Raw genomic sequence first — 14,469 nt, 5'->3', positions numbered from 1 at the left:
TATAACTATCTTTGTCAGTTGTTTCATGTATTATTATTATTATTATTATTATTATTATTATCATCTATGACAAATTCTGTGTCTTTGTATATAATGAAATACGAGGATACTAATAAATTGCATTGGTCTGTATCCCACAGCTGAGTAATATTCTATGATGGATTGCATCATCTTAGAAGCCATCTCCTTTGTAGACAGCATTTTCCCAAGTATCCTACCAATGAAACAAAGTGTGCCACCTGCTTTACCTACAACAGAGACTATGTGATTATTCCATTTCAAAATCCTTTCAAATTGTTACAGCCAGGTATTTGTATGAAGTGACTGATTCCAGGCAAGGGTCATTGATTGATATTTTAGTAAGAGGATACTAAGTTTTATGTTTTGTGGAGTGAAAAATTTTACATTTCCACTTAAAATAAGTACCCAGTCTCTGCATCACATTGAAGTCTTATCAAGATCTGAGTGAATATTTGTCCAGCTTTCTTCAGCTAGTCCTTCGTTATAAATAACTGCACCATACCCAAGAATCTGAAATTAATAATAATTTTGCTTTCCCAGTTATTAATCTACGAGCACATCACAAACATCAATGGTCCAAACCTACTCCTCTGGGGCATGTCTGATGTCACCTTTACACTTGTCAATGAGTCTCCATCCAAAATGTACCCCTCCTCCTAAGAAATTCTCAATCCAGTCATAAATTTTATTTGATACCCCAAATGGTCTTATTTCTGTTAATATGTGGTGGTGTCATATTGAGTCATATGCCTTTACTGGTCTACAAATAATGTATGCACCTAATTATCAAACTTTATATACTTCAGAACATCTTGTGAGAACAGTTACGTTCCCCATGACTGATATTTTCATAATGCATGTTGGTTGATCATTCTCTTTGAGAAACTTCAACAACAGATGGATGTGAATGATAATAAATGGTAGATCTATGAATTACTTCTGCTACCCTTTGTGTAGACGTATGTGACCTCCGCTTTCTTCCAAACATTAAGCACAGTGTTTTGTTTGATGGATGTCAAAAATGTTGGACGATCTTTTCTAGATTACTTCTGCTACCCTTCTTCCAAATGAGCCTGACCTGTGTTTTCACACAACCATTGGGCATATTTTCTTTGTAACTACACTATGTTATGGTTAAAATGAGGGACAGTCAACCTACAGATACTGTGTAAAATATAACAGGGATTCCATAGGACTCTGAGGCCTTATTCAGGTTTAGTAATTTCAGCTGTTTCTCAATGTCACCAATACTAATACTTGTATCACTCATCTTTGCAGGTATGCAAGAATTAAACTGGAGCAGCACTCCTGGATCTTCCTTTGAAAATTATCACTTGAAAATGGAGTTCAGCACTTCCATTTTTGGTTTGATAGTCAATCTCAGTCCTTATGTCACCCACGAGTGTTGAACTCAACTTTGGTGCCACTGACAGTCTTTACATATGATCAAATGTACTTTGGCTTTTGTGAACAATTCTTTGGTAAGATTTTGATAGGGCAGGCTTCCTGCATTTTCCTATAGACAGCCAAACATGGCTCATTCGGCATCTCTCTAATTACAGGTGTACGTTTTGTTTTACACCTTCTATGCAGTAGACAGTAATTCTTTGTAAGTATGAGCATCTTAAAGAAATTCAGCCAAGTGATGTCTTCAACAACTGTTGACATTTTGGCAGAGGAAACACTCCATCATTTTCAAGGCACAAATGCAACGAGAAAGGTGTGTATAAGAAAATTTCAATCCTCAGTAAATGGGGCTACACAAATAAGAACCCTAAAACATATATGGAGAAAGCCAACACAGATGACTAAAGTCAAAAGTTACTGACAGTGAACATTAATTATCAATGGGTGAGCAAGTGGCATTACATCTGTCCCTCTGTTGTTTTACAAGGGAGAGAGACAGATTCAACACACAATTTAAGCAAAAAACTCAATCTCCATTTATAAGGTCACTCGCTAATTTGATCTCAGCAGCTTCCTTAATAATACTGTCCCAATAGTTTAAATTGCACATTAGAATATGCCACAGGAGGAGCCATACCAAGATAATGTTCTGGAATAGCAGATTTGCTCAGCTGTGCCATTTATACTCTATACGTTGGCCTGCCACAGTTCTGGCCCCTACGATTATGGCCTTTTTGACCTAAGCAGGAATTGTTTCCAATAGGATTGGTCGTATTCCACAGAAACACAGTGTGAATAAATATTTTGACCACAGGCTAAGATTACAATCCTTTTAGTATATCCTAAGTAAACTGGAAAACTCTGAATGGGTGTACTAATTTTTTTTCTGGCAATGCATATTACAGGATGTCTTGTCCTACTCATCACTAACAAAACTGAAGTTAATCCAATCAATTAACTGTTGGATGCAATTTATAAAAATGGTTCTCAGGCATCTGATGTTGTAAAAATTCCATGCCCACGCACTTTCTTCTCCGACTGTCATAAATAGGAAGCTTCAGTCACAGCCTGAAATATTGTGGAATTATCACAAAAACATCCATCGTCTCATCCGAGAACTGCATTTACAACTAGTCTGGAGGGAAAGCCTCAGGCAACACAACTGTTGGATGATTGAAGTGAACTCCAGTTATGACAGTATGACTGGGAAACACACACTGTATTACAACTGGAGTTTACATAGTTGTAGTGTTCAGCTGAACAAGTATTATTTACTTTTTATTTGGTCCAATAGTAATTTTTAGTGCATTGTTTGTACATATGATGTACAAAGTAATGGGTAACACAATAAATTTGTAAGGAAAGAAGTTATTAAATGAGAATACATAATCACAACAATCAAATTGAATAATAATCCAAAGTGACATAATTAACCAGTTAATAATATTTGGTAAATTTGGTGTACTTATTGTGATACTACAGAAATCCACAGATAGCAGAAGCAGTGCTCAAGTAAATACTGTTTCAGCCATCTAAAGACATGTTGAAAGGATAGCAAAATGTGTGAAAGTGTAATAAAAATGTTCAGGGAATTTCAGTGGAAATGATTGAAAGAAGAATGACAGTTCTCATGAAGCCCTGTTGGGTACAATTAGAGAACTTGTAACTGAAGTAAACTGTATAGTCATCTTGCTGTCACCACCATGTCTCTCACATAGGGATCATAATAAGAGAGGTTAGGGCACATACAGAGGCATACAGTGGGTCTTTTTCCCTTATGCATGATAAGTTGAAAGAATAGCACAGAAAACCGATAATATTGGTATGATGTACTTTCTCCCATGCATTGTACAGTGTGTTGTGGAGTATACACAGACTTGACAAAAGTCATGGGATAGTGATACGCGCATATAAGGATGGTGGTGGTACTGTGTACACAAGGTATATAAGGGCAGTGCATTGGTGGAGCTGTTATTTCTGCTCCTGTAGTTCATGAAAAAGTTTCCACTGTGGCCACATGAAGGTAATTAAGAGGACGCGGAATGACAGTTGGAGCTATGGGGCATTCCAATTTGAAAATCATTAAGGAATTCAATATTCTGAGATCCACACTGTCAAGAGCGTGCCAAGAATACCAAATTCCTAGTATTACCTCTTACTACAAACAACACAGAGAGACAGCAGTGGCATTTGCGTCGAGTTGTCAGTGCTAACAGACAAGCAACTATGCATGAAATAATTGCAGAAATCATTGTGAGGTGTACGGCAAACATACCTGTTAGGACAGTGCAGTGAAATTTGGTGTTAATGGGCTATGAAACCAGATGACCGAAACGAGTGCCTTTGCTAACAGCACATCACCTGCCATGCCTCATCTGTGTTTATGACCTTAGATGACTGGAAAACTGTGGCCTAGTCATATGAGTCCCTATTTCATTGGTACAAGCTGATGGTAGGGTTTGAGTGTAGTGCAGTGCAGACTCCACAAAGTCATGGACTCAATTTGTCAATAAGGAACTGTGCAAGCAGGTTGTGGCTCCACAATGGTCTGGTCTGTGTTTACACGGAATGGACTGGATCCTCTGGTTCAACTGAATCAGTCACTGATTTGAAAAGGTTATGTTTATCTACTTGGAGATGATTTTCTTCAAGGACTCCATGCTTCCAAACTGTGACGGAACTTTTATGGATGACAATATGCCATGTCACCAGGCAACAGTTGTTTGCATTTGGTTTGAAGAACATTCTGGGTAGTTTTAATGAGTGATCTGGCCACTGAAATCACCCAACATAAATCCCATTGAACATTTATGGGACATAATCGAGAGGTCATTTCGTGCATAAAATCCTGCACCAGCAACACCTTCCAATTGCAGATGGCTATAGAGGCAGCGTGGGTCAATATTTCTGCAGGGACTTCCAACAACTTGTTGAGTCCATGCCACAATGAGTTGCTCCACTTCACCAGGCAAAAAGTGGTCTGACACAATATTAGGAGGTATCCCATGACTTTTGTCACCTCACTGTATATGTGAATGTAGAAGCAGAAGCTTTAAGACCAAAATTAATTACACACATACATGTTCTAACAACTGACTTCGGTCATTAGCCACTGACACAATTTTCACACTACCAACAACATTCCGATCACATCTTAAGAAATCATATTTAGAACATCAACAAATAAAAACATGATGATATTTCTTTCTTGCTTTACTGATATTAAGGTGTACTTTCCACCTTCAGAACACTGTAACTCACATATCCATAGCCAACACTATATTCCAAAACTCCATAAGCATACCTTAGAATTAAATCACTGTCACAAGGTGCAACTAAGCCACTGGAATCAGTATTGCCTAAACTCATCTTGGCTTATTAGCTACTGTTTGTTTGAAAAATAAACGTAAGTAGGTGGCAGATGAAACTGTCTTCTTTGTGTTATGAAGGGATTAGTTCAGATCTGGGTTCATATGTTATTTCAGATTTTTGTTTGTTGAAGTCCTTTAAAAAAAGGGGGCAGAGTGGGACTGAAAATGTATGTGGGTCAGCTTATAATACTTACAAGAAAGATTGAAAAATTTATATCTTGCTGTGTGTCTTCGTTGTGTGATATGATGTCTTGTTTCACTAAACTGTGTGTGTCCATGATACTCCTAGACAATATTAGCCAGCACACAGTGTTGTCAATAAGAAATCAAAGAATCAGACATTCAGAAACACTGACAAATGTCCTCTTTCAATGTTACTTCTGAAGGCTTGTGGTCAGCTTTTTGTGCATTTATCTTACCCCAAAAGTTGTGAAACAAGTGGAAAATATAAGTTGCATGAAACAATTTATGCATGCCTAAGAAAGCTACCTGCAATGAAGAGGAACAACATAAAAATGTAAATTATGAAACATTTATATTTCATGTATGTTAGGGTCCATGTCATATTAAAACCTTTTAATTTGTGGATTTTGACAGGACTAATTTCCATTTGCCCATGCAATACCACAAAACATCCTCTCTTCAGTCTGCAAACTTTCCATATATATATGTGATGAAGTGCAGGAAAACAAAAGGAAGTCATTCAATATTATAATTCTCCAAAATTCTAAAAGAACAAATGCAATATTATTTACATTCCAAAATTCTAAAAGAACAAATGCAATATTATTTACATTCCAAAATTCTAAAAGAACAAATGCAATATTATTTACATTCCAAATACAATGAGGCAAAAGTATAAGAAAAATGTTGTAATAGATTCATTTCAGGAGGAGACCATGGAACGCACAACATAGTGCACCACATTTAAAATGAATTCAAAAAAATATCTGAAGAAGTTATTGAGCTCAAATATTATTAAAAGTTGCTGATTTGAAAGTATTAAATTTTATAGCAACAAAATCTCTGGCAGTGCCTCATATGATGAACACTCTTAGCAATCACCTTGCCAAAGCTGCCTTTCCCCAGAACCATGAGGAAGTTGAAATCTGAAGCACGTATGACATCCTTCCTTCCCATATTGTGTGGTACATCTTTGTCAGAAGGAGGAGGTGCTTTCTTTGTAATGGAAGTTTTCTGTAATATAACAAGACAGATTATGACCCACACTCATATATGGTGACATGGCTATGAATTCTGACATATCAGTCATACAGAAATAAATATTCACATATTTAATGGGGTTTTATTAAATTACTCCTACAGTGCAACAGAGGTTCATAGTGAAAGGAAATTCCTTCTTTTATAAAACATGTCTTGGACAGTATTAATATCAACGTAATTGTTCTGGTTGCCCTAATTTGCAAATATTGTGGAAGTGCTGTGCAGGAAGTTGTTACTAGTCTTAATGCAAATCAAACTGTATGGTCACACTTGACTTATTCATATGTAACATAGTTGTAGACTGTACTAGAGTGGAACTCCTTATTTTTTCACTAAAAATAATAAGAACAAGGTTTTTTTTTACATTTTGCATGCAACACTAAGTTTTGATGCTTGAGGAGACTGCTGAGAGTCATCCTATACCTTTAGCTTTACTACACTGTAAAAGAAAAATTCATAATGTATATAACATGAAAAATGTAAAACCCCTATATGAAGTAAACTACTTAATTAAAAATGTTTAATAAAGTATTTGTTTCGTTTTGTTTATCTCTTTAATATCATGAGAGGCCAAGATAAAAACAATAGCAATTTTCAGTCTATTTAGCTGCAAACTGTATATCAGTGGCAAAGATACCAGCAGTTAAAAATGTAACAGTTAATTTGTGGCAGTTACAGTTTATTTAAAAGCCAGCTTGCACGCATGTTTGAACTACAGAAATGGAAGATAAATAACAAAGCATGCTAACAATAGGTTACTCAGTAGCCAAAAGTAGTATTCTAATTTATGAGATTATGCTAAGTTATTAAAGATTTCTAGGAAACAGGGATAATCTGAAATCCTGCACTGTCTTTTTTATCCACACTGTCTTTTTAAATTACACTAAAATTTGGGAATACATTGGTGATTTTTACTCTCATTTATTTACCAACTACCTTATCTGCATACTGTGGCCTTACAGCAGATGAAACAGGTATGTGAATCATGATTAATTCAAAGTTAAAGTAAAAGAAATGAATACTAACACTGATTGTAACAGAAGAATATTGCATTTTTATTAGAGTGTCAAACTGGACTTCAATCTACAAAATAAGGCTTTTAAATTACACCACAATATTAAATTGATATGAATAAGAAAGAAATACAGTGCATTTTGTAGAAGATGGAGTTTTAAAAAGTCAGTTCTGTACATTAAGACAGCACCATTTACTCCAGACCCGCTACTGGTATACCATAGGATATAAAGGGAATGGCAGCCTAAGAGAGAACACACATGCCTTTAAGTCTTGCACAAGCTTTTCATCTGCATTATCAGCACCAAGCTATCAGTCAAAACCAGTGATAACATCCAATATTTGTTTTCTGTCCATACTGTGAAACATAACAGCATAAACTTTTGCTCCTACTAGAACATTAGATTTCTTGGATTCCCTCCACATTAGGGCTTTCCTACCGTGGAGATGGAAATGGCTCTCAAACAATGGCTTTACCATTCAACTGATGTTAAAATGCAGCAACTACTTCCTTTTTCATTTCTCACCCAAGGTTTTCATTCTGTACTTTTTATTTGTGCAACTTGCATCATTATAATGAAGGAGGAAACAGGAAAAAGCACTTAAAGAGAAATGAGAATAAGGGAAAAAAGAATAAGCTAATATAAAGACTTAAATAGTAATCACATGCAGAATAAAGAGCAACAGTACATATTAAAATAGGATGACATGGAAATTTCCTTGACTAAAAATGCCACTGTATTTCATACTACCCTCAGATGCTTGCACTGATCTGACAGCCATGATAACTTTTTTCCTATTCTTTTACAAAATAATGTTTCCTCGATGGGATTTCTTTTTCCCTCCTAGTAAAAGAACTCACAACATAGAAGCCTGAAAGTTTTTTATCTCCTGTTGGTGACTTGTCAATGGACTACCATTCTTCACATTAGTAAGTGTTTGTTTATTTCACAATTACTATGTGCTTACAGTTTTGCTTTGGACTATGGTATTTTTTCTGTACAGATGTTTTCTTCAGTTTTTAAAGATGTGATTAGAGTATGAAAAGAGGCATAAATTTATCATTTATTGCATATCTTATCCTGCAGTATAGTAGAGCAAGAGGAGCATTCAAACATACAGTATTTTAACTGAAGCTATCATCACACGTGGCAGAATTATCTTTCACAGTATATTATATAGCTTCATCTGGCTATAAAAAATTTTGCCATTTCTCAGTTAAATTGTTCAAAAACTGTTTTGCACTAGCTGCTTATCTGTATCGAAGGAAACTGACGGAGATCCGAAATTTGAAACGATTTGGGTGAAGGTCACGGTTAAAGCAGGCTCAGACAGGGTAATTGGATGTCTCTATAGGCCCCCTGGCTCAGCAGCTGTTGTGGCTGAGCACCTGAAGGATAATTTGGAAAATATTTCGAGTATATTTCCCCACCATGTTATAGTTCTGGGTGGAGATTTTAATTTGCCGGATATAGACTGGGAGACTCAGACGTTCATAACGGGTGGCAGGGACAAAGAATCCAGTGAAATTTTTTTAAGTGCTTTATCTGAAAACTACCTTGTGGCGATAACATATTAGACCTTCTGGTGACAAACAGACCCGAACTATTTGAAAAAGTTAACGTAGAACAGGGAATCAGCGATCATAAAGCGGTTACGGCATCGATGATTTCAGCCGTAAATAGGAATATTAAAAAGGGTAGGAAGATTTTTCTGTTTAGAAAAAGTGACAAAAAGCAGATTTCAGAGTACCTGTTGGCTCAACACAAAAGTTTTGTCTCAAGTACAGATAGTGTTGAGGATCAGTGGACAAAGTTCAAAACCGTCGTACATAATGCGTTAGATGAGTATGTGCCAAGCAAGATCGTAAGAGATGGAAAAGAGCCACTGTGGTACAACAACCGAGTTAGAAAACTGCTGCGGAAGCAAAGGGAACTTCACAGCAAACATAAACATAGCCGAAGCCTAGCAGACAAACAAAAATTACGCAAAGCAAAATGTAGTGTGAGGAGGGCTATGCGAGAGGCGTTCAATGAATTCGAAAGTAAAGTTCTATGTACTGACTTGGCAGAAAATCCTAAGAAATTTTGGTCTTATGTCAAAGTGGTAGGTGGATCAAATCAAAATGTCCAGACACTCTGTGACCAAAATGGTACTGAAACAGATGATGACAGACTAAAGGCCAAAATACTAAATGTCTTTTTCCAAAGTTGTTTCACAGAGGAAGATTGCACTGTAGTTCCTTCTCTAGATTGTCGCACAGATGACAAAATGGTAGATATCGAAATAGACGACAGAGGGATAGAGAAACAATTAAAATCGCTCAAAAGAGGAAAGGCCTCTGGACCTGATGGGATACCAGTTCAATTTTACACAGAGTACGCGAAGGAACTTGCCGCCCTTCTTGCAGCGGTGTACCGTAGGTCTCTAGAAGAGCGTAGCGTTCCAAAGGATTGGAAAAGGGCACAGGTCATCCCCGTTTTCAAGAAGGGACGTCGAGCAGATGTGCAGAACTATAGACCTATATCTCTAACGTCGATCAGTTGTAGAATTTTGGAACACATATTGTGTTCGAGTATAATGACTTTTCTGGAGACTAGAAATCTACTCTGTAGGAATCAGCATGGGTTTCGAAAAAGACGGTCATGTGAAACCCAGCTCGCGCTATTCGTCCACGAGACTCAGAGGGCCATAGACACGGGTTCACAGGTAGATGCCGTGTTTCTTGACTTCCGCAAGGCGTTCGATACAGTTCCCCACAGTCGTTTAATGAACAAAGTAAGAGCATATGGACTATCAGACCAATTGTGTGATTGGATTGAGGAGTTCCTAGATAACAGGACGCAGCATGTCATTCTCAATGGAGAGAAGTCTTCCGAAGTAAGAGTGATTTCAGGTGTGCCGCAGGGGAGTGTCATAGGACCGTTGCTATTCACAATATACATAAATGACCTTGTGGATGACATCGGAAGTTCACTGAGGCTTTTTGCAGATGATGCTGTGGTGTATCGAGAGGTTGTAACAATGGAAAATTGTACTGAAATGCAGGAGGATCTGCAGCGAATTGACGCATGGTGCAGGGAATGGCAATTGAATCTCAATGTAGACAAGTGTAATGTGCTGCGAATACACAGAAAGATAGATCCTTTATCATTTAGCTACAAAATAGCAGGTCAGCAACTGGAAGCAGTTAATACCATAAATTATCTGGGAGTATGCATTAGGAGTGATTTAAAATGGAATGATCATATAATGTTGATCGTCGGTAAAGCAGATGCCAGACTGAGATTCATTGGAAGAATCCTATGGAAATGCAATCCGAAAACAAAGGAAGCAGGTTACAGTACGCTTGTTCGCCCACTGCTTGAATACTGCTCTGCAGTGTGGGATCCGTACCAGATAGGGTTGATAGAAGATATAGAGAAGATCCAACAGAGAGCAGCGCGCTTCGTTACAGGATCATTTAGTAATCACGAAAGCGTTACGGAGATGATAGATAAACTCCAGTGGAAGACTCTGCAGGAGAGACGCTCAGTAGCTCAGAACGGGCTTTTGTCAAAGTTTCGAGAACATACCTTCACTGAAGAGTCAAGCAGTATATTGCTCCCTCCTACGTATATCTCGCGAAGAGACCATGAGGATAAAATCAGAGAAATTAGAGCCCACACAGAGGCATACCGACAATCCTTCTTTCCACGAACAATACGAGACTGGAATAGAAGGGAGAACCGATAGAGGTACTCAAGGTACCCTCCGCCACACACCGTCAGGTGGCTTGCGGAGTATGGATGTAGATGTAGATGTAGATGTAGATGTAGATTACGCTTTATCATATAAAAAAGGAAAAATTCTGTATATTGTAATTGAATGTTGCCCCTTTTGCCTGCTGTCCACAATATGGTTGAGGCAATACTGCTCAAGTCTATTCCACTTGGGCATGTCGACCCTCCTGTGACAACATGAGGCAAGTGTCAACTATTCCTGAGTGTGTTCCAACAGGTTCATATCATCAAATACCACCGTGACAATATTTTCAAAACAGAATGTAAAAGCAACTAAATGCACGAACTTAAAACCAAGAAAGCTTCAGAAAGGAGCACAAAACCAATTTTGAATCTGAAATCAGTAACTGCATATAAAAAACAGAGAAGCAAGAGTTTCATACTCACATTCATAGAATTCAAGCATGCTTGTTATTCAGCAGATACACCAACATGTTCAAAATTTTGGAGGAGAGAAGTCTGGATAGAAACTCCAGTGAATTGATTAAATAGACCTTTACCAACTTCACACTCAAGGTCAAGCTAGAGGACATTCAAATTTAGAGGAAATATTCGGAGTCCTTCATATGGAAACACCCTTGCTCCTTAACTGTATCTTTGATAACATGGTCAAAGAAAGATGACAAGAAATGGAAGGAGTGAGTGAATATGATTGCAATGCAAGAAAAAATAAATACTGGTAGGCTGTCTAGCATTTTCAGATGATTTTGTGATCTTGTTGTCACCTTTAGAATAGGTAACTAATCAAACCACCTAATTTCAGAAATGAGTGATTACAGATCACTGTCAGGAAGGGGTATAAGAATGCACAGAAATTGCTCTGACAGAAAAAGAAGTTATGAAAGTATGAATGAATAAGATAAATTTATCAAATAGACCCACTATGAACATCTAAACTAAGAAGAATCTCTCTATCAAGGTAAAATTAAGACACTACCAGGCAATGAGCTGCCTTGAAGCCTTATATGATGCAGAAAGCCAGAACCTAGACAGAACAGGATTACTTAAGAGAGTACAACTTCTGGAATGGAGGATTCTCAGGAAGGTATTGGGACTTTAAAGAGCTGGAAGCAGTCAATATTCAGGACTAGAAAGCCAATAATTTTACACCCAGATAGAGAAGAGCTCCACAGTCAGGAAAAGAAGGACCACGTTCTTCACACACATACTTTGAATTAACCAGGTGAGGCTGATTACAAAATTCAGGCTGTCGTAGGTTTCCAGTATGGTATTAGACCTAGGATAGAAACATCATGGACGTAACTGTGAAGAAGTTTGCAAAGTATGAGAAAGAAAGAATATTCAGGAAAAAAGACAGAAGAAATGAAGCTGATCTGAGTTTATGCAGTCCTCAGATGGCCAAAATGAAAATAAGGAGAAGAAGAAGACGGTTTAATTCTCAAAAGAAAGAAAACAGAATACAATGAATGGACAAAAAGATCCTTCTTCACTTAATTGGAAACAAATTTTTTTCCCCAAGAATTAAATTAACTGTACACTGTAATCTCGAAGTTTGAGAGAGCGTTGCCCCAACAAACCTCTTTACTGAAGAATTTTGATAATATTTTTGGTATGCACATTCTGCCCAATTTGTATAAGAATTTCTAACATCAGTTGAACACATTAAAACAGCCAAAATGTTCATTTAACACACATTACTAATGTTCCACCGGTTCTCCAGACCACCCATATCTCCTTTCATGAAGTGGTAATGAAAGACGTCTCCTGAAACTGCAGTTAATAGTTAATATACTGGTTAAGACAAAACGACATAAAAGAAGAACCTTTTGAAGGGATGACATTGCCATCAGTGATCCAAATAGTTTAGTAATGAAAGACTTCAGTGTCATGTGAATTACCTCAAATATCTCATGTGTTCTCAGTAACTCTTTCTAAATGAGAGATGACTGATGGCTTATTTCATAGCCCTGTAACGCAATCTTCATCTGTTAGGAACATATCAGTATTCATATTGTCGTTAAAGTTATGCTATGTTATGATACAAACTAAATTATTTTCTAAAAATGTATCATTAAGAAACATTCAGGCATTCTACAACAGCCATACTGCTGTTTGCTGCTGGCTTCTAATTTAGCTTTAGTGCAAACATGAAATAGCTGTTTCTCTTTAGGCAGACAAGTGAGTGAGTGATCTAATACACACTGTATGCTTGTACACACACACACACACACACACACACACACACACAGCTGAAAAGAAATGGAGCTGAAAACACACTTCATCTGCAAATAATTAAAAAGCAGCTTGCTATGAATAAACATCTCTCTTCCCATCATTTAGAACTCTCAACAAAATTCAATTTAATGACAATATTTTGATGAGCTGTTATGTTTTAACTTTTGAAGCAGTCTTGAGTATTTTAATGTGCAATAATACACTACACTCTATCATTCTGACAAAGTATTTTCACTGTGCCAAATCAACAACATAAATCAGTTAAAGGTAAATAACAGGAAGGCTGCAGAAAATGGAAAAAATGTATCACACACCTAAACAGAGTATAACCTGATGTTCTGAAGATAAAAGAGAAGTATATGATAGAAAGAAAACACAGTAAAAAGATCAGCCTTGGTTACACATTGGTAAAGAGAAAGAACATATATTTATATATAGACATAATGAAGAGACTACATCTCTCTGTGATGTCCGTTATAACTGCAAAAATACACATTCATGTCTATCCAGTTATGTCACAGAACCTGTTCTATGGCAGCAAGATTTATTTCCATTGGAGGTTTCAAGCAGATTTTGAATGCTTTTTTCTCAAATTTGTTGCCTAATTAAACAATGCTAAGAAGCCTACTGTTAAATTATGGAGAAAGCTAATTTTTTGATCACTCAGGCTTACTTAGATCCTTTTCGTGTTTATGTCATCATACTGTGGTTAATAGCTTTTGCAGGCAGTTTTACAAGGGACGAGAGAGAGACTTCCATGTAATTTGAGACTCTACCAACTATATCACAAAAGTTGGAACTTATATGGAAGACTATTAACCAATGGTGCACAAAATTTCATTTTGAGGAATGTGTGTTAAGAGTATATAACAAATGCAAAAGCTGTTTAAGAAACTCTATTCTTGGAAAATGCTGCTCCTTAAATATTTTGGTAATATGAAGTTGTCTAAAAATTCAGTTATACATTATATCCCCAGAACCACAGTGATAGGTGAATAGGTTTAACTGGTTGATGATAGAGCTACTAAGGAAGCCTGCGTCATAATAGACCTGGCAGTTACGACAACTTGGACAGTGTGGAAGACAAAATATATGGTACAGTGATGAAGAATGCAATACACATGTGAAGACTCCTCATTTCCTGAAAGCTCAGTATCCTTTATCTTTAACTATTCCATGTTGTTGCTAGCCTTTCTTCACACGCTACAATTTTTTTTAATTTGCATAAAAGGTATTTTTTATTTTTTTTTAATTTATGTATTTGAATATAGTCTGTAGTCTTGTATTTACTTTAATGTCAATAACAGGTTTGGTTTGTTGTTAAAAGTACTTTTCTATAGTGCATTCTATGTGTGTGTAGTTTTTCCAACATTTCAAAATAAAAACTCTAAGTAAAGAATGTGGTTATTTAAGTTCAGCTCTTTGCACATGATAAAGCAGCTGACTATGTGACA

At 36.7% G+C, this 14,469-nt stretch overlaps 1 protein-coding gene across 2 annotated transcripts in view; it reads right to left on the bottom strand.

Moving 5' to 3' along the window:
- LOC126417407 (protein kinase C, brain isozyme-like) overlaps positions 1-14,469 on the bottom strand; it is a 181,469-nt gene that overhangs the window by 35,272 nt on the left and 131,728 nt on the right. For both annotated transcript variants that reach the window (XM_050085115.1, XM_050085116.1), the window contains exon 7: positions 5,865-5,996. In XM_050085115.1, coding sequence (XP_049941072.1) covers positions 5,865-5,996 — 132 coding nt within the window. The remainder of the gene's footprint in view (positions 1-5,864; positions 5,997-14,469) is intronic.

The sequence above is a fragment of the Schistocerca serialis genome, chromosome 1 (assembly GCF_023864345.2).
Source record: "Schistocerca serialis cubense isolate TAMUIC-IGC-003099 chromosome 1, iqSchSeri2.2, whole genome shotgun sequence".
Classification (NCBI taxonomy): domain Eukaryota; kingdom Metazoa; phylum Arthropoda; class Insecta; order Orthoptera; family Acrididae; genus Schistocerca; species Schistocerca serialis.
Note: the sequence above shows the minus strand (reverse complement) of the source record. Positions and strands in the feature narration are given on the sequence as shown.